General features: G+C 45.4%; 1 protein-coding gene across 1 annotated transcript in view; it reads left to right on the forward strand.

The window, feature by feature from the left end:
- The first annotated feature begins 11,310 nt into the window (after positions 1 to 11,310).
- LOC308065123 (neuroepithelial cell-transforming gene 1 protein-like) overlaps positions 11,311 to 21,181 on the forward strand; it is a 39,907-nt gene continuing 30,036 nt past the window's right edge. The window contains exon 1 of the mRNA XM_080390710.1: positions 11,311 to 11,449. Within this exon, the coding sequence (XP_080246836.1) occupies positions 11,316 to 11,449 (134 nt within the window). The 5' untranslated portion in view covers positions 11,311 to 11,315. The remainder of the gene's footprint in view (positions 11,450 to 21,181) is intronic.

The raw sequence follows: 21,181 nt of genomic DNA on the forward strand, positions 1-21,181 counted from the left end.
TTGCTAAGATCTAAGCAAAACAGCTGCTGCCCCTGCCTCTCCCTGCAACTTTATAGCCCAGGAAGGCTTGACTCCACCTGAATATAAAGAAGCTTTCTGCTAGCTTAAAGGAGCAGAGCTCCTTTTCCTTTGCATCCCTAGAAACAGCAAGGGATAAAATGATCTATTACTGTCTAGCTGGTGTGATCTCTGTGATTAAACAGCCTTGGGTGCAGTGCAATGTGAGTGTTTTTTTCTTTTTCCAAAGAGCCTCAGCTGGGGGGAAAAATAAAAATAGATGCCAATGTTTGGGTTATCCTAAAAAGAAGGAAACTCTGGGGAAGTTTGTCTGCCCTTGTGTAATTCACTTTATCTAGCAGAAACAATCTTCTCCTTATCATTATTCAGAGTACTGCTGCTGATACACTCTATTTTGCCTATTTTTAGACACAAACCTGCAATTTTTGGTCTTTCTTCCATATGTTCAATGACCTTCATGGGAATCTGCTGACTTTTGCACCTCTGGGACATTCGAGTGCAGGCTCAGACCCTCTGTTTGCCTTACCTGGTGACTATGAAGTGTTCATTTTGCCCTCTTGTCAGGAGCTGACATAAGGACTCTGAGCCAGTTTTGGCCCCATCCTGCAAATGGGTAGGTATATCTTTAAGACTGCTCTGAATCTGCCCTTAAGTCTCAGTAGTGCCTGTGTGGTTACTAGCAGCAGATAGGTAAGAGTGGTTAGTAGTAACGTGTTTACTAATTCCCTTATTTACCTCTTCATTCTCCCATTAAATGGTTCCCAAACCTTCTTTAGCTCAGCCATAGTTGCAACAGGTTGACAGCCCTGGGACTGAGGGAGATAACCTTGTCACAGACTGTGTCAGTATGAGTGAGCACCAGCCATTCAAGGGCAGGAAGTTTTCACTCTCTCTGTTCTGCATTTGTGAAACTCTCTCTGCTTACTGGGTCCACCTTGGGCTTCCCAGTACAAGACAGACATTGATATACTACAGCAAGTCCAGTGTAGACTGCCAAGCTGGTCAGATTTGGAGTATGGGATGTAGGAGGACAGGATAAGTGCTGGGCTGGTTGATCCTTGAGAAGGGGACACCTTTCAACTCACCATGAAGGTGGTCAGCTAATGGAGCAGGAGCAGATACTGAAGCATATGGGGGAGTTTTCATCCCTGAATGTATTCAAAATTCACCTGCGCAAGTCCTCAAGCAACCTGTTCTAAGTTGACCTCAAGGTTTTTTTAGGAGGGAAGATTAACCCTCTGGCCAAGGACCTGTATGCAGCAACCTGATTGTAAGAACATTCCCAGACAAAGGGTAAATATCTTTAGAGAGGCTTTATTTCCCTTTGTACTGTCAGTACTGTGTATGGGCTCAGCTGAGCCTGGAGCATGGAGGGTATTCAACCCCCAGCTCTACTGAGGCATGGGGACAAGACTGCAGCCTTGGTGGACAAAGACATAAGCTGACCTGCAAGAGGAAGCCACCTATGTGAACATCTCTCCTCCACCAGCATGTTCATCCCAACCTCTGCCTCTGAGGGGAGATGGGAGCATTACCCAGCTCCTGCTTGGGGCTATGCCATGGATTTAGGGAATTCAAGCCAAGCAGGTTGGGCACACAGCTCTGCCTGTTTTGGAAGTGAGGGAATTCAACCATAATTGGGTCAGGCGAGGTTCTTTTGTTAGATAGAGCATCATGCAAACACTGCTGCCACCGTTGTGGCCTCCAAACATCTGCTGGGAATAAAGGTGGCCTCTGAGTATAGAGAAGCTATTTATTTCTGGCTTAACCAAGATCTTACCAAAATGTGTGCACCAAGCCTGCCAGTCAGACAAGGTCTTCTCTTTCTAAGAGGTATCTGTTCCTCAATAAGAAAAGAGAAAATGAGGAACTCGAGGAGTTCAGAGCATAAAGCATTTATTCGTGAAATTATGTGGTTTTGGTAAACCCAAGTCAAAAATTTTGGGGTCTGATTTCTGTCCTTCTTGGGAAATGGAAAGCAAAAGAGAAGTTTGCTATAGTCTGATGGTGACAGAGACAACCTGCCTGCAATCTCAGCTCCAAGACATATTTAGAACACTGACAAGAAGGACAGAGACCACCCCCCACAGAGGACCTGCTGCTGCAGCTCCGAGCCTTTTTATAGCCAGACCTCACAGCTGCTGCCTCCTTCTTCCCACTCCCACATCCTAAATATTGCCTCCTCGCCCTCCCTGGTCTTCCTGTTGCTGTCCCCTCCATGTGGTCTGGCACCAGCTGCTGTTCGCCTCTGTGAAGCAAATCCTTACCCATGAGGATGTGGGTGGTGTCCCAAAACATGCTGGCTGAGTGTCCTGAGATGGAAGGGAGAAGTGATCTGTGGCCATGCTCTGGGCAAGCACTTGACTCACCAGGCTGCTGAGGAAGAGAGAAGGCACTGGGTTTCCTGTGCCACTTTGGAGAATGGCACTTATATGTTATCCTTCAGGCCTATCACTTGCTTTTGTTAGAGGTGCCCCCATGGAATCAAAATATTTTGGCCCTGGGAAGAGAAAATATTTAATTCAATATTAATTGTTGGTATTGCTGAAGCAGGAAAAAGAGGAGGGAAAAATCTCACTTCGCTTCAGGCAGAGACAAATGTGGGATTTTTTTGTATTTTTGGCTTGTTGATTGAACTGAAAAAATAGTGATTCATGTAGTTCCAAAATCCACAATTTGTGAAATAATTTGCTCCCATGTTTAATTGTTCACCTAGTTAAATTTGCTCCCTGTTTCACATGTGAATTTCCCTAGCATCGGCTTCCAGCCACTAGCTCTCATTATGCCTTTTTCTGGGAAGTACAAGTTGCCAGCTTTCCACACCCTCATCCCCCTGACGGCAGTTGCTGTCTTTTCAAGTGAATTCAGTGCTGGCCGAATATGCAGAACAACAGTCCTAGAGATCTCTATCCTCCACTTCAGCCTGAACTGCCAGATTCCATTCCACAGCAGGTCTCCATCTGCCTCTGCTGTCCTCCAGAAGCATAAAGCCACTAACATCATTAATGGGAACTCCCCAGTGACCTAGGCAAACCTGGGCTCACCTCACATAACACCACTATCCAATAACAAGCCTCTGACAGGGGAGAAACTTGGTGCGTGCCAGTGGTTCCCAAAGCTCAGATGGCAGTGAGCACATATCTCACAAGTTTGTTGTGACCCTCAGAAGCTTTGGTGGCCATCACATGTTGGCCCTGCAAATTTTTGTGTGGCCTTCAGCTTCATGACTGATGAGCAAATGAGGAACCTCCCAAGGGGCACCCACTTATTGATGGGCCAACTACTCCTCTGGACACCCCTGCTTCTCCTTGTAGGGAGGCATCAGTCCACTGTTACCCTAATTTAGGTTTGCCAGGGCTGACTCTGAAGCACTGCTCGTGATAGCAGTTGTCCTTTATCTATCATGCAGTGAGGCCCCAACCTCAGCTTAGGCATCTGTTACTGATAACAAGGGATGATTTATCTGAGCATGAGCCTGCATATCTTTAGCATTTCACTGTGTGTTTCTGTCCATGCACAGTTTGTTTTTATACTGCTCCTTGGTGTCAGCCCTTTCTGCTTCATGCATGTAAAGGATGCAAGCAGGGGCAATTCCACTTGCTTTGCTTATAAGGTTTCTTACCCCTCCCCTAATGTACAGATTTAGTTTCAGCCAAACTCCATCTCCAAACATGTCCTTGCGGTGTCAGACAGTAGAACAACTTAGATGCAGGGGGATCCATTCAGATACACTCACAAAAAAAAAAAAGAAGAATTAAACTTGCCACAAAAGTAAATTACTAATACAGTACTGTCAAAAGAAGCATTCGGCATCAGTAGGAACTTTTGGCATTCTCTATCATAATGCAAAAAGTTACAGCAAAAAGCGATTAAAACCCATTTCAAGGGTTTCATTTCAAGGCTATCAGGATGGGATGTTTTGACAATCCAATTTCTCCCCCACTCCCCTCATTTTTCTTTCCAAATAAAACGCTGGCAGACTTATCCCATTCTGGTTGATGGCTCAATGGGAGTGGAAATGCATATTTCAGCAGAACATAGTTCCAGCAGAATTCCCCCAACCAGCTCTGCCTCAAAGCTATTCCTGTAACCAAGGGTGGAGAAAGCACCATCTCTTTATTTGTGTCTGCACAGCTGTGCTTCTCCTCTGCATTCCCTAAAGCAGATAGGAACCAGCTGTGGGGTACAGACTTCTTTGTGGTGGGGTTAGGCTATAGAAATAGTGAGTGTGCAAGGATATATTATCTATTCTCCAGTTGCAAAGGGTTATTTCTACTCTTCTCCTTTTAATTGTCTTTGGAGTAATGAAGTAAATGCTTTAAGGAAAAGCTTTCTTCTATAGTAACTTGAAGAAAGATGGACTTTAATGAGTTTCAGGGTGGCTGTGTCAGGCAAAGGTTTACCTCCCAGTGCCCTGCTCCCAACTGTGGTCACCAGCAGCTGCTTGGAGAAGCGTAACGGGCTGGGAAAATGTATACAACACATCCCCTGAAGTCTCTCCCCTGATTTTTATTCAGTTCAGGGACTTGCCGAACTGCACATGGTTTCTACATACTCAATAATTCTCAATGCATTTCCCTGCCATCAGTTTGTCTCGTGCCCTTGAATATTGTCCAACATTAGTGTCAGCTCACAGGCACTTCTAATTTCAATTTATTCAGCAGGACTCCAGGTAACTAACTTACTGCTGTGTGACTTGTTTTTATCTTTCCAATACCCATTTTTTTTCTTCTTGATCTCTCTCTTGCATTTCCCTGTCTACAAAGCTGAAACCATCTCATCGGTCAAGAGTGTGTGTATGTGCACAAGCTTGTTGAAGAAACTGAGTCGTGTCTTTCTCTCTGCCAATAAAGTGATGTTACCTTGTTCTGCAAAAAATCCTAGAAGCTCTCTGCTGTCTTAGTATGCAACCCTACTACCAGTCTTGCAAGTTTTTATTTTAATCAAAGAGACTGAGCCAGAATCCCCATCATTCACTAGGGCATTGCTGTTAGTCCTCACCATGGAACTGCCTGGTGCATTTCAGCATTGATTCAACTCATTAGTGACCCTCTACAAAGGGCCCTTCTCAGAGGGACTTTTCACTCCCACCTGTCTGTGCATGGGAAGCATCCAGAGCAAAGACAGGATTAGAAAGGTTCTTACCAAATTCATGACCCGTTCAAGAGTTCAGCCTTAGTGCTTCCGTTCATGTTTAATGTCAGAGTACCAACACAGCCTTTAGTGGGGTTGAAAATTGAGTCTTTGCATCAAGTGCTTTAGAAGAATTAGGCTTGAACACTGAGGCTTAATTTGAATTATTTGGATTTATTTAAATGTGTGGAGTACAGGGATCAGGTGCCTGGCTGGAAAAGGTAGGTAGACGCATTTGAGTGTCCAGGCTGTTCTTGGCTTCATGGGATCTTCTCATTCCTGCACATTTCTCTGCTCCCTTATGGAAAAGCATTGTTTTGGAGCTGCTGAAAGTAAATTCATAGCAGTGTCAAAAGGGTGTTGTAGCTAGAGACCTGTTCCCCTGCTGTGCTGAGCTGTGCGAAGAAGTTTTGAGCAAGAGCCTTTCCCATCGCCACAGACAAACCTCATAGATGACTGACAATTCTGATTACTTGCAGTTCACAGGGCTTTTGTAATGGTCCCAAATCTCTGACAATGATACATGCTGTCATTAAGCCTACATAAACAATCATTTCAAAGTTGTAAAAGCAAACCACTTTTTCCTTCATCTTCTGAAGGTTGCAATGCATTGTAAAAATACACGTAGGGCTGTGCTGGCTTTTTTATATTGGTCAGCTCTCTGGCTAAGACAAAACACAAGTGAGGTCCAACTGTAATGTTTGTAGAAGGTGCAAGGAGTGAAAACAGAAGAGCAGAGTGACTTGGATTATCCAAACTGATTTGCTTTTGTTTTTTTTCTTTTTCTCTCTCTCTAAAGGGAGTCAATTCTGCATGGCGTGCAACCATTGAGAAATGCATCACTTGAGGCTTACAGCAGCAGTTTGGCCAGCTTGGGTATCTCGTAAGCCTCGTGGAAGAGATGTGAAACCTTTCATGAGTTCATTGTGTCACTTGGCAGAGTTTCTGTCATGGCTGTGAACCACATGCATTGTCAAACTTAATGCCTGCTGACTACCTGGAATGCAAGAGCAATTTTCATGTAGTTTTACTTATTTTCTAGGGTTTTTTTTCTAGATGAAAATACAAGACAGGTTGGTGTTTTGGTTTTGGGGTTTTTTTTTAATGGCTCTGAATACTGATGGTGACACACGCGCTAATCATGTGCAATTTATGGCCTAAGGTTTTATAGCACTATAAATGTCTAAGCTGCCTCGAATCCTCCAGATGACTACTTTCGAAGTAGTGTAAGTGCTTAAAAGAGCAACATTGCCAAATGTATAAAATTCTACAAAATAACTTGATGCTTTGAATCCTGAAAGAGATTGGTGTCAATGAGGTGTGCTTTAATATTTGCCTAATTAAGTCTGCTTGTCTGAGAACCACAAGGCTTTAACGCATGTGTTACTAATCCCCTGCCTAATCCAAAAAATCTTTCCAAAAGGGAATAGTCCTAACAAGACAGACATTTAGGTCAATAGAGTCTCTACTACTCCTTGCTGAGAGTGGGGAGAAGAAAGCCTAGCAGGCAAAAGCCCTCCCTTGAGCAAAATATTTTCTGGTCTTGAAGATGCAGAATGGAGCATAGCTCAAACTCAAGATTTCTCCTGGAGCACCACGACCTTCCGAAAATGTAGTGAAACTGTTTTGCAAACCCTTGACAGCACTTGCAAGCAGGTAGGTGCTGTAGCATCAGTGGGATTCTCACTACCCTCTTAGCAAGCCCCTGAAAGGCTGTGCCTTGTCAGTAATTCTAATTGTGCACCACTCATGAGATCCCACAGATACTATATGGACATAACCTTGAACCATTATTTGCCTTTGATGGGCATTGGGCTGCCCAAGTCCATCTTCAGTGGTGTAAACAGCCTCAAACACAGCCTCGGTGGTGCAAACAGCCTCAGATACTACCAGGGACTCAGCCATAAAGTCAGGATGTAGCCTGAAGCAAGGCAAAGCTTCTGTCCTGACCATCACCAAAGAGCACACCAACCAGTGTTGAGCTAAATGCCTGACTTTGAGATAATATCTTTATATAGCATCCTAAATCAACTTATGCTTATTAAAATTCCAAGCTCTGGTGAGCGCATAAACTGCACAAGTAGCAGGGCTATGCAGCTGCTAAGTCTCATGCGTAAGTGAGGGGAAGAAGGCACAGGGTGAGGCTGGCGTGTCTAGCTGAAGACTCTTGCTCATGTGCTGATTGGCAGTCATGTACCCTTCCTGCCCAGTGCTTGCCCTCATAGCTGCCTGTGACAAGAAGCTGGGGATCCCCTTGGGCACGATGTCTCCAGTCTGGTAGGCTCTGCCATACAGCAGAGCGAGGGAGGAACGTGTCAGAAACAGGATCTCCTTAGTGTCAGGAAGGATTTTCTTGTGCAGCCTCTGGCTCCTCTGATGAAATCATTGTGGTTGCTACTGCCTCTCAGCAGGGAATGGGAACTGTGAAAAGGTTTCTTTCACAGTGTCTTGGTTTGCCTCTTCCCTGGTCCTACTCAGGGGTTCTGCTTTTCCATCTCTGCCAGACAGAGTGGTGTGCAGATGGACAGTGCAGTACTGCCTCAAACATGGGGTCCAACTACAAGGCCCCGCTCCCATAATTAAGCAAATCGATAAGTTCCTCTGGGTCCTTCATTAGTGAGAGAGGACTGAGGGGCAGCTGTCCAGAGCATCCATTTAGCTCCAGAGCCCACAGTCACTGGAGAGATACCAAAAATCGGGGGAAACCTAATCAAGAGGATTACAAGACACATGCAAAGGATCCCTGAGCTTGACTGGCTTCTTAGCTTTCCTAAAATGTTTGCACCAGAAATCCTGTTTCTTACAGTGAGGTTCTTCCCTCTTCTGAGCTGTGGCACATACTTTGAGGTTCCCCTTTGTCTTTCACTGTTCAACAGATCCTGTGACTACTGTGGATATGAGTTCAAGGAGAGTTGTAGGGGACTCACTGTAATGTAAATTAATTTAATATAAAGACCTAAGACCCTCGTATAGAAAGGTAACAGTTGCTCTGATTTTCAGTCTACTCCTTGCTCTGCTCCTCTCTTTCCTCTGCCACCTGACCTCCTTTTTACTGCAGTCTCCAGCAAACATATTTCATTATGGCTGAAATTCAGATTGGTGTCCACTGTTCTACTTTGACAGTGAACCCCATGTCAATGGGAAGGGAGATGCTGCCAACAATCTGGGACTGCTGCACCCCTGGGAAGGTAATGTTGGATTTGGACACTGATTGATGAAACTTCCAAAATGGCAGATGAAGCTCGGTGAGTGCAGAGCAGAGGCAACCTGAGTTCTGTCATGCTTCTGCTGCTTGAAGATGGATGGAGACTTTGTCTTGAACATGCAACTGAAAAGCAAAGACAGGTGGGTGCAAAAGAGTTGATAATAAGGCAGACCTGGCTCTGCTCAAGTTCAGATTTCAGGGTGCATTTCCCTCCCTAGCCTGGCCACAGCTCAGTGCAATCGTGATTGACTCCAAATGAAGTGTGGCCTTCAAAGATCTACATTTGGATTGAATGCTCCTCTGTACCAGTTTCTTGGAACCCCTTCTATTGCCTGCTGGTCATTCAGATCTAAGCTGTAGCTGTGCAAATCGACTTGAAGACAGGGAGACTTGCCAGCTTCCACAGGCAGCTCCACACTGACCTCCCAGCCCACCCTGGGACACTTGGACTCCACAGGAGACAAGAAGGCCAGGTCATAGATCTATGATATCACTAACCACAACTTGGATACCCAGCATCCCACTTGTAGCTGCTGATAGGATGGTGTCCTCTCCCATCACATCCTTGGTTTAACAGAGCCTTCAGTATTGACTTCACCAAGAGAGTCACATCTGGTGACCACATCCTTGGATATGCTTTGCCCTCATGACCTACATATCTATAGTTGCAGCAGAGAAGGCCCACCACAAGCACTTCTCAGATCAGCGATGTCTGTACTGAGTTCTCCAACTGCATGGAAAAGTAATTTGATAAGTCTGTGGCTCACTGCCTGCTGTACTGGGGGGGATACAGTGCTCAGGGATGCAGCTGCGGTCACTGCAGAATGCAAAAAACAGGAGGTCTTTTTTTGAAAAGACAGGAAGCTTTTCAAAAGCAGGAGGACACCAGTTTGTGGATGGCTGTTGCAGAAACCAGGGTCCAGCTGAGCAGGGAAGGTCACTGAGGTAGGAGACAGCTGTGAAGGAGGACTGGAAAGAAGTGAAAGAATTTGATTGGTAGAGATGAAGTGTATGAATGTCTGAAGCATACTGAATGTCTATCAGTAACTATAAGCCAATATAAATTAAATACCAAGTGAGGCAATGCAAGTTGCTAAATCTAGTTTAGGTTTGAACAAAAATAGAAACTTAACAGTTTTGTCATGTTAAGTCTGCACTGGAATAAAATAAGCAAAATAATTCCCTTTGCTTTGGCATAATATCAGTGCTGAGTCTGACTCCTCTGGCACACTGCTGAGAGCAAGCCTGGTGTATTGGGTATGCTTATTCTTTTTCCCATCTCAACAGTATATTTCAAAATAGAAGTACAACTTCTTTCTAAAACCTTCAAATCTTTGTCTCACATATGGTTATGTTAAGCCTTTTGGCAGGCTGCTACTTTCAGCTTAAAGAGGGGGCATCTACTTCTCCAAATCAAGCCACAGGTTCCACTTCAAAAGCTAGATTTGTTTTTTAGTATCTCTGAAGAATCCATTTCTGATTCATTATTAAAATACAGCCAAGTCAGTCGAATACCTTGTGCATATGTGGGGGTTTTAATGGGTTTCAAAGAATTTCATCCAACTGCTACACAGAAGTTGAGATCAACCTGTGATTGAAATGAACACGATCAACTAACTGTAAAAGGCTATTCCAGCATAGATTCCTGGAGTGCCAGCATTGTTAAAAAGGGAGATCTTTCTGCCAAAACTGTCTGATCTAAAGGCAGATTTGTGCTCCAGTATCCAGAAGTATCCAGAGATACTTCCAATTTATAAGCAATTATAAATCATAACCCACCCCCTCTTACAGGAACAGTCAGGGCTGCCACCCCATGAGGGGAGAGACCCCATCCCCTCCATGACAGCCACTTTCCAAAGAGGGAAAGGGCTGAAATGGAGGAAAATCAAAATCTCAGCCAAGTGGGACATGTTTCCAACTGATACCTTCACTTGAGTGTGTCTAACTGTTCACCCAGTGTCTTGCTCAAAGCACCACTTAACTCCAAGTGGGATGGGAGGAACCATGAGGTCTCCTGACGGCTTTTCAAGGCAGAGTTTCTGGGGTTTGCTAGTCAACGCCTGTCGCGCCAAGGTGTCTGCTTTTCTCTAGCACTATCAGAAGTGAAGACCCCACTGCAAATGGTTTACACAGTGGTCTCATGCCGAGACGTGGCTGTGGTGAGACAGATCTTGCCCTCTCTACCAGGGAGCAGGAGTCGAAAGTCCCACCTTTTTCCTTTGCATGGCTTCGTGATGCCTCACAGGGATGGTTTGGTCCAGGCACATCCCGTGTCATCCCGGGAGAGGGAAAGCCCCTTAAAAGCCAGATGGGAAAGGGGCAGGGGTGCGGGCAGGATGCTCTGTGAGGGAAGCCGCTGACTCAGCCCCATGCCTACACCCAGGGGACACCCCCAAAGTCACACCCCATTTAAATTGCCCGTGTGTGTTTTGAGGGGGGTGTCTGAGGTAAATTTTTTAAGATTTTTAAGTTGTTTCTCCAACAACGTCTTGTTGATTTCCAACTCCTTCATGGGGATGAGGCCATTGCTCCCCTTCCCGGGGCCGTGGGGTGCTGGCCTTGCATTCTTTGCGGAAAAAATACTGAAGGGAAGGAGGGAGGACGGGAGGAAAGGAAGCATAGCGTTGGCCGGGACGGAGCAGGCGGGCGATGGCCGGTCACAACGGCTCCGTGCCTCAGTTTCCCGCCAGCCGGGGACCTCCCTCGCACGGGGCAGTAGGGGGCGCTGCGCTCTCCGTCCCCCCCTCCCCCGGCCGGCCCGCTTCCGTCAGAGCGGCGCCCTCGTGCCTCCTGGCCACGCGCCCCGCCCGCCGCGCTGATTGGCCTCTGCCGCTACCGCCGCCATTTTCAAACCGCCGGTTCGCTGCTGCCGGTACTACTGTCGCCATTTTCCGCCGAGCGGAAGCGGTGCGGCTTGGCTAGTCCCCGCCTTCTCCCTTCCCTGGTACGACGTGTAGCCATGGAGGCAGAGCCTGTTGGCCAGAAGCCCTCTCGGCTGAGACGAGGCAAGGCCAGTGCCGGGACATGCGCCAGCCACTCGCCTCCGGCGAACAGCACCCCCGCGGTGACCGCCTCGGCAGCCTCCTGCAACCGGTAGGAGCCGCGATCCCTCCCCGTTTCCCCGTCAGAGGCTGGAGCCCTGCCAGTAGCACACGGTTCCCCCTGGTTCGTGCGCGCCCCGCGAAGGGGGACCCCACCGTTCCCCTGGCTTACAAGGCGGGGGGCTCCTTTCAGCCTGCAGAGGACGCTGCTCCCTCCTGTCTTCTAAAGGGAGACCCCGGCAGGCCGTGGGGGAGCCCTCACCCTCCTGTCTTACAAGGGATATTCCCTCCTTGCGGTTGTACGGGACTCCCTTCCTAAGTCATAAGGAGAATTCCTCTCCTGCAGGCTGTGGGGGGCCCCCTGCCTTCTTATGAGACAGACACTTAACACGCACACACCCGCTCAACCCGGATCGTAGGGGATGCCTCCCTCTATGTTCTATAACGGAGGACACCCCCGGCAGGCTTCCCCCCCTGACTTATAAGGTGAACGTGTCTCCTATAATTAGGTGAGGGGTTCATCAACACCCCATCTTGTAGGAGCTGGGGAGGGGCATTCCTCAGGCCATAACCAGTTTTCCTGTCTGTTCCTGTCCCATAATGGTGGGGTGTCTTTAACGTCCCCTGGAGCGACTGGCTGAGCCTCCAGGATCTCTGCAGGCCCTAACAGCAGATCAACTCCCTCTCCTGGGCATGGGAGAGACCCTCCTCAGCTCCAGCATCAGTCCTGGCTTTTACTCTGATTTTTAAATCCCTGTGTATACCATCTATTACTGTTATTTTGATATGTTGAACTCGGGATGCTTTTCCAAGACCACCCAGTGAAAGAAACTGTTACTACTTAAGTTAACCTGAAGATCAGTTTATGTGTTGACCCAAAAAAAGTTACCTGTATGTGTTTATAAGGAGCTCCTGCCCTATCAGAAGCTGACCCCTGAGTGAATCATCTCCTGCTGACTCGTATCTAGACAAACCCAGACTGATCAGCAGAGGCTTCTGTTTTCTGTTGCCTTCAGGGTTAGGAAGTGATTTCTCCAGGTGTGCAGGTGATGGAGAAACCACCCATTTCTGACAAATGTGGCTTTAGTTACCTCAGCACAGTTTCTACCTCCAGCTGCTGTATTTGGGCAGAGGTTCACTCCTAGATGTGATCTCTTCCTCGCTGCCCTGGTTCTTTGTGCCTGATGCGGGACTGCAGCCCTTTGCATCCCAACTTGGCAGCTGCTTGAGTTGGAGTGTTGAGAAGTGCTTGTGCTTTTCTTCCAGCTTCATTTGTGCCATGGGAATGAGTGAGAGGAAGGTGATTGGGGCAGTCCCTTGTTTTGAAACCTAGTGAAATTGCCCACGGACTGGAGTGCATGTTCTTTATTAGGTGACTTAAAGCAAAGCGAGGTAAACACTGATGAGCTTGGTTTTCGTAATGGCTGGTTTTAGTAACCATTGTGCATTCTGGATGGCAGAACTTTTTAATGAAATTTTAAAAATAAATGTTTTCTTAGAAACATGCTGCAGTATCATCTTGAATATCAAATTGTAGCTCCCTAATTACCGTACTTGAAAAGCATAGCATAATTGAAGGCTTCAGTGATTTGATGAGTTGATGAAACACACTGGCTCAGTTTCTGGGATGGTCGCACATTCCTTTGTGAGGCTTGTCTGTGTGGAGAGGCCCAGGGAAATTGTGATAAAACTGGGAAAGGAGTTTATGCAGATAAGACATGCATGCATTAAACCTTTGTGTGGAGACTCACTAGCAAGATGATGCCAGCTCAGCACCTAGATGTGGTCTTGTGATGTAGGCAGAGCAATTCAAGAAGTCGCTGGCTTGAGGCTTGCTTATAGAATAATAGAAGAGTTTAACTGGAAGTGAGTTCTGGGAAGTCTTCAGTCCAACACCTGCTCAAAGCAAGGCCAACTTCAAATTTGTCAGATTGCTCAGAGCATTGGCTGGGCAGGCTTCAGAAACCACAAAGGACAGAGATTTTCTTACCTCTCTGGGTCCCTGTTCCAGAGTTTGACCACACTCATTGGGGGGGGGGGGGGGGGGGGGGGGCGGGGAGGTTATTTTTCCTTTGAGCTAATGGAAATTATCCTTGCTGCAGCTTGTGCATGTTGCCTCCTTTCATTCTGTTGTGTGTGTCCAAGAAGGGTCTGTCTCTGTCTTCTCTCTATTCCCTTTTTAGATAGCTGTAGTCAGCAGTTAGATTCTCCTCTGCCTTCTCTCACCTAGGCTGAGTGAACCTGCTCTCAGTCTTGTTCGTCCTGTGCTCCAGCCCCAACACAGTCTTGTTTGCTGTGGGCTGGATGTGCTCCAGTTGTTGATGTTTCTTGTACTGGGAAGCAAAGCTGGACCTAGTATCCAGATGGGGTCTCACAAGTACTGACTGGCATCATTTGACCTGCTTGTTGTGTTTTTGCCACCCTAAGTAATGCAGAGCCAACCATCTTGCTATAAACCACTAATAACAGAATTCAAATTGTTTAACGCCTAGTTCAGCTGTTGGGCAACTGGCAAACTAGGACAGAGGGACAGTTGGTTGGTTGTTTTAAAAAAAAGCCAAACAAACACAAAACAACCTGGAAGCAACTGGGGGGGGGGGGGGTGTTAGTTGGGGTGTTGGGGTTTTTTTAAACTGCTTTAGCCAACTGTGCAAAATCTGTGTCTTGTGTTCAGGAGTCCAGCTGCCAGTCTAACTTGTAGGGCTGGTATAAGTTAGTGTGTGACTTCTTCCCCTTGATAATGGTGAGTACATCTATCCACTTGTTGCAGGCAGGATCAGTACTTGAGTCTCTAGGCTAGGACAGGCAAGAGTTCCAACTGTTTGCGCTGTGTTTGTGGTCTGAACAGCCAGCCGGCTGCACAGGGCTGCTCTGAACAGAAAATCCACAAGCTGGGGTGGTTGAATTCATCTAGGCCTCCAGAAGAGCCACACAGGACGCTTCAGCAAAGGCCACTACTTCCTAAGTTAGCGCTCTTGCACTAGAACATAAATATATTTAAACATGCACAATAAATTACCTCAGTCTCACTGTTAATTTGCTTTAACCTTGTGAGTGTGTGTACACATGCAGGAAAAAGCTCTTGTCTCCAGCCCTGTAACCTGACCCTGGAGGAGGGAATCCTCTGCCCGCCAGCCTGATTTTAGTCAGGTATCTGTCTGGGCAGAAATGGAGCTCCAGTTGCAGGCCTGAGGCCTCTGAGGGTCTCTGTTGAATGCACTAAATACATTCAGCAATCTTTGAGGGCGAGGTAATATCTTTCATTAGACATGTCCTCTTGCAGACCCTGCCTTGCTTTTGTACCATTAGACTTTCATGGCTGCAACATTCCTGAGTAGTCTCAAATCCACTGTTTCAGTGAGGTTTTTTAAGTATTAGTTTGACTTTCATAGGAAGCATTATGTTTCACTTCTGTGATGCTAGAGAATTCCTGATGCTTCCAAAAGATGGGTATGTGGTTGGGGAGGTGTGAAGGGATGTGGTTTGGACAGAGTATTTGTAGTCAGTCTCTTGTCTATGTAATCCCAGAGCTGTATCTAAAAAGGGAGGAGACAGTTGATAGCATGCTAGAGACAGTGACTTCACACAGTTATGAACAGTGAATGTTTCCTCCGATAGCTCTAGTCTGGGGGCTGCTTTAACATCTTATAATTTTCCATTCATCCCTTTCCCCCATTGGCAATACCACTGTAACTCTCGCACAGCAATGTGATTCAGGTTTAAAGTATAAACATGAGAGGTGGTTGCTCAGTTGAACAAAGGGAGAGGAAGCTATAGAGTGTGCCCAAAGAGCAGCCCTGAAGGGGGAGTGAGGGATGGGTTTACCAAGAATGCATTCTCTCTGTTGCCAGCTAGTTTTTGACCCAGAATCAGACAGCATTACTAGTTGCTGGATGAGTTTCTCTGAACCTTGTGCCCCCAGCTCTGGCAGCTAGAAGACGACCAAAATAAATTGCAGGTAGGCTTCTGGGACAGATAAAAAACTTTGCTTTTGGTTTTGTTTGCTTTGTAATCTTGTTCCCAGCTTCATAGTTTATCTAGTCTCAAGGTGAATCCAGGTGAAGCTGACAGCTCAGGGGCATGTTATCTCTTCTGAGGTAACACACTTACATAAAACATCAGATCCTCTCTCCTGCCCCAGACACGCTATCTAACCCCAACTTGCATCTTTCATACATCTTTTGCCAAGCTGTGTGAGCCAGTGTGGAGGGTGGCTCTGGAGGAGCTCCCTCCAGCTGGGGTGGCCCAGCACGCCACTGGGAGAAGACAGGTACCATCCAACTCCAAGCCTGGAGCTTGCCAAATTTTTTTAATCTTTATCCAGAGTCAACTTTTCTCTCAGATATCTAGAAACATTCTGTAGCTTTTATATTTCAGAGGCACCCAGAGACGATCGTGCAGGGCTGGAGTACTGTTGTGCCGAGCTTTTGAGGACAGAGATGGGCTGTCAAGTCACACATCTAATAAAAGCCCTATCTCATACTGCCCTTCTTGAGTGTCTGCATCTTTGGTAGTACAGAGCCACAGTTCTTTTCAACTCCTAATGCTATGACTTGCATGTGGTGTTGTGCCTGTTTTGTGATCTGTTGTTACTTGCTTGGCACCTGGGGTCCCAGACCTCATGAAGACAGTGCAGTTCTGAACAAGAGACAGTGACATGTTGCTTTGAGACAAGCTATCTGCAGTGGGAAGGAAAGAGGATCACATTTGATTGTACATATTCATGTTCTTGTAAATATTTTAATTGTAACTGTCACTTCTCAGTAGTCATTCAAATGAGATTAATCTCAATTAACTGGCTGACTTTGTATGGAAGGATGAAAAGAAACTAGTGGTTTCTATTTAGGTCACATTAGGGTGGAAGGTGGAAAAGTTGCTCAGTTGTCAAATTGTGCAAGCAAGGGTGGTGTCATGGTAAGTCCCTGAGCAAAAGCTGGTCTGAAGCAGGCTGACCAGTGTTGACTTGAGAAAGCAAGGACAGCTTCTGTCTGGTGTGATCAACGGATTGGGCTGACAAAGGAGCTCTGTAGAGTAGCAGGTGTTGGAGAAGAGCTGAGAGTCTGGTTTTGTGTTTTGTCACAGTGCAACTGACCAGCTGCCAAAGGTGGGGTCCGGGTTCCCCAAACCAGCTCTGTTCCTGCTGCTTTCCTTGCAGCAGTCCCAGTCACTGTTTGGCTGCAGGGTGAACTGGGTAGCTGGTTTTCTGTTGAACCAGTACCCCCCAAAAAAAAAAGTTAGGTTTTGCACTTAATCAGCAGTTGAACCACCTTTCCCTGTGACCAGATGATTACTGAATTAGGCTTGCAGGGATGTGGCCGGGAGGAAGGGGGAAAGATAACCTTTTTTGATGGCACCGTGCAGTCACACTGGAGATGTGTAATGTGAAGCAAGACCCTTCACTGCAGCCTGGGCAGGAGGTTTGTCAAGAGGTTTGTTTCTGTAGCAGAAATGGGAGCAAAGAAGCTGGTTGTCCACACAGAAGGATGGGGTCTAAGGAAGCATCTGAAGAGAGTCCTTCCTGAATTATATGTTTACATATTAAACAAACAAAAAAAGCTTTTCAAAAATCTTCCCTGATCACTCACTGACCACCACTGTTCTGCAATCTGCACTAAACTCTTCAATTGGCTTTTATTTATTCGCTTTACACATTTATCCTACTGAAAGGCAATTGTTTGTTGACCAGTGACCTAGCACTTGTGAAGGCAAAGTGTTTTTGATGATGATGGCTCTCTCTTTCCTTTCTTCTCCTAATTACGGCTTTTCTGAAATGAATGTTTGTTTCCTTTTGATCTTTGTTGTGATTAAAGCCTATATTCCATCAGACTTTCTTGGGCTGGTAAAATAGTAATGAAGAGTGCAAACACACACTTTTCTTTCCTATTATCACATCAAAGTTAGCACAAATGGAAACTTTTACTCCACTGAAGAAGGTAGCTATTAAAATGCTTGACTTGAACATAATTGGAAGCTACAGTGTAGCTTTCAGAAAATGTCTAGAGGCTCTTCTATTACCACTGGGTTTTATTCCAAAAGCAAGCTGTGAGTGTCTGTGTCTGAATGTGTTCAGGCACGGTAGGTTTATATGCAACCACTTCAATCAGTTGTCCTTCCATGGGCCTCAAACACACAGCTCACAGGAGACAAGTAACGCTGCAGTAGCCATAGTAGCCTAAATTGTGTGATCGTATTTTGGCCTGAAGTTACTGTAAGAGCATGCTGATGCTTCAGCAATTGTTCATAAAAATCAAATAAGGGTTTGGGGCTTTTAAGGGTGCGTTTGTGTTTTGTGTTTCTCCTCAGCTGTTCTTTGCACAAGAACCCCACAATGATTAAGCAACTGGCTTGAAACAAAATACCCCTAAAACTGAGTGGCTTTATACTGATACAGTGTTCTTGTGACATTGTATTTTCTGCCTCCATAGACTGTGTTTCAGTTAAATAGCTAGTACTATTTTAAGGTCATCTTTCCCTACACTTTGAGTGTCAGAGGGTTATTAAAATCCAGCAAACTGTAATGTAATCCTGATGTTACTGGTCACCTATTAACTACTATTGGTGCAAGGGAACTGTCTCGTACCTACAAGGGTCAAAGAAGGTGTGAACATACCTGACTAGTCAGCTGCACAGCTCTGGAAATAGTTCTCAGTTTTCTTGTTAGGATGTGCAAAATATGTTAAAACACAGGCAGAGTTAATAAAACAAGGTGAAGCATACGCTTCATGTACTTTTTGGTGGCCTCTAAACAAGTATCTATGAAATACTGGTAGGGCCTGTGGCACATTCTTCCACCCCCAATGTGCTTGCTGTGTAGTGTGCTGTTTCTCGGTAGTTTGAGACACTTGGAATGAAGTTTCTCATAGGGAAGATGAGATGAGAGTAGGAGGAAGAATACCTGTAAAATTATTCAGAACGTGTCTTTTCTAAACCATGGTACTGCTGCTTTCCCAACCTACATGGCAAGTGCTACCAGCCAGTTATTAAAACCTATGAAAACCTTTCAGCCCTCTCAACATCCCTCTGTGTGAATGTTGATTTTGGGTAACACGAGTCTCTTAATTACTATATGCTGATGATAGCCTGCTTGTTATTGTCTTGTAAAATAGAAGTCATGCTACACTTACCAAATAATTATCTTCACTCACAAATCATTATCCTCACCATCCAATTGCTTAAGCCTAGCTATTACTGCTTCAATTAATATTTTCAGGGCAAGCTCATCACAGATGCCTTGCAGAATGCTCCCTTCAGATAAGTAACCTACACTGGATGAAGTAGGATATTACTGCTGAGCCTAGCCAACTTCAGTCCTGCAAGTCAAAAGATAAGGATAGCATCTTTCCTGTAAACATGGTCCCTTGATGATAGTAAGAATGAGCCCTTCAGTGCTTTTGCACCCAATGAGGTAATCTGTGTGTGCTGAAGATATCTTTTCTACAGTTAGGGATGTTCTTAACTCTAGCTGTCTCTTCTGACCAATAAATTGGGCAAAGGGTGGTATGAGCCCATAGCAATGATGTGGTTCAGTGTGATGGGGAGAAGACCACCTCCTCCCTGTCGTGATTTTTTTTTTTTTTAATTGTAGAGTAGCTGCAGTAGTTAATAAAAAAACCAAAGCCCTTAACCAAATGCACTTGCAGCAGAGATTGGTATCACTCTCCTGGCATCTGAGGCAGATTGTTAAAATATTCTTTCTAAAATAACAAATTATGTTAACACCTACATCTCCTAATTGGATAGGAATAGAGCACAGAGGTGTTGTTTCCTGCAATTGCAAGCAACAGTGCAATAGAGTCTACAAAATGTCTGCTTTGTGCCCTCTTACTGCAGACTACACACACTTCCAGATCCCTTCAGAAAATTTAACAGCTGCTGGTTATGATCACTGATCTCCTGGAATCTGCTGTGAAAAGATAAAAATCAATGGCACTGTCGGTCTTATAGAAAGATTAATATGTGAACAGCTTTATGAAATGGGCCTTGCTGCCTTTGGAGGGAAAGGCCAAGAAAAAGCAACAAATCCTCCTGCTGATCTGGCCAGTGGAAGGACTGAGTGACTCCAGACAAGGAGAATCATTTTACTGAAATCATGCAAGTGAGAGACTATCCAGGCATCTACTTCAGTTATCTTAATTTTGGGAGGACGCTCTGCCTGTCTTGACTATATCCTGTGCAATCAGAGGAAACTGAATGTAAAGATTCCTTTCTTGAAGGGTGGAATCTTGCATCTGTAATACAAGAGATAACAGGTAAAGGCAGGCAAGGGAACATAAAAACAGGAGAATTTGAAAGGGATGGGAGAGTGACTGTATTAGATACTGTAGAGAGCAGGTAGTCTGAGACTATGCTGGAAAATACCAGAGTTCAGCTATTCAAGAACAGCAGAAAGAAGCCTTCCTTCTAAGTCCTGGTGGCAGGCACAGGCTTCTTTGAGGGTAACAGTGGATGTGTTGTGAGTAGCTTTGAAATTAAGCAAATACATGCAATGCTACAGAAAAAGATGGATCCTCCAAAGAGGGCTGGAGGATGCAAAGAGGAACAATGTGGTTAATATGGAAGACTAGGAAACTATTTTTGTAGTGGTTTGCCAAAGAAGCGTGCAGTAGTTTCCCTAACTTTAGTAAGCATAAGGGACAAGTGTTAAATCAGAGACAGGTCTACCTTATTCAAACAGTGAGCAGAGTTTAGCTGTAGGGAAGGGTTACATCTGTTCCTGACAGACTTTTCTTTTTACCATAACAATAAGATTTTGACATATGCATAAGCGTGAGGTCCAAGTCATACCAAAGTTATCTTGCCTCTTGACTTGTACTGCACTACCAGAGGCAGCCTGGATGTACCATGTATGCTGCTACCAATTAGACCTCAAGTTCAACAAGCTTAGATAAGAACAGCCTATGGGCTAAAGAAAAGTTTAAGCTGTGAAGGAAAAAAAACCCTGGGTTTACGGATTTAATCCTCTGCTCAACTCCAGAAACATAACTTGCATCTGTACTGGATAAAAAGGAGTTGTAAAAACTTGAGCTCTAACTATCTGGGAATGTGGAGACAGGGCTTCAGATCAGCATCCTGGTGCTTTGGTGCTTTCCATCATGCCGAGTGGATGTAAAAACAGCACAGACTCAAGGTGTGACTGCTTCCTTGACTGCCCTAGCTTCACAAAAAAGCCTTGAAACTGTTGAATTTGAAACATCCCACCATCTCCTGTTGCTTGCCCTTAATATTTTGAAAGGATTTAAACTCCTGGGTTTGCTTCAGGAGTGTTTTCAGGAGCTCAGATTGAAAATAACTGGAAAACTAATTTATTGACAAGTTTTCTTTATCCTTGTCTAAATTGGAGAAGAGATGAAAAATGTAAAGACTGCTTCCAAAAATCTTTTCCTGCCCAGGTGGACACATAAGGCTTCTAATTATCAAATTACCTCTCATTCTTTCTCACATGCTGGCATGCAGGTTTCCAGGTGGTAGCCAGCAAACCTCATGCTGCTCTTGGTGTGCCTGCTAGAGACATCTCGAAGCACTCTGTAAGGCTGCCTGTGATCATTATGTAAGGAGGGAGCATTATCTCTGGTAAACGTAGCTAAGGAAATTACTGAAGGGGGTAAGGAAAACTGACAGCCTTAAAGCTCTTCTGCTTTGTTTATGTTTAATGGAGTGGTGGGCATGTCACGGCAAAATTGCTGTTAACCTGCAGAATTGCCTGTCACATGGGTAGGCTTTAATGTGTGATATTCTGCAAAGGGGGGTTGGAAATGTGAGTAGGTTCGAGAAAGCGAAGAGCTGT

Source organism: Falco punctatus, assembly GCF_963210335.1.
Source record: "Falco punctatus genome assembly, chromosome: 6".
In the NCBI taxonomy this organism is placed as follows: domain Eukaryota; kingdom Metazoa; phylum Chordata; class Aves; order Falconiformes; family Falconidae; genus Falco; species Falco punctatus.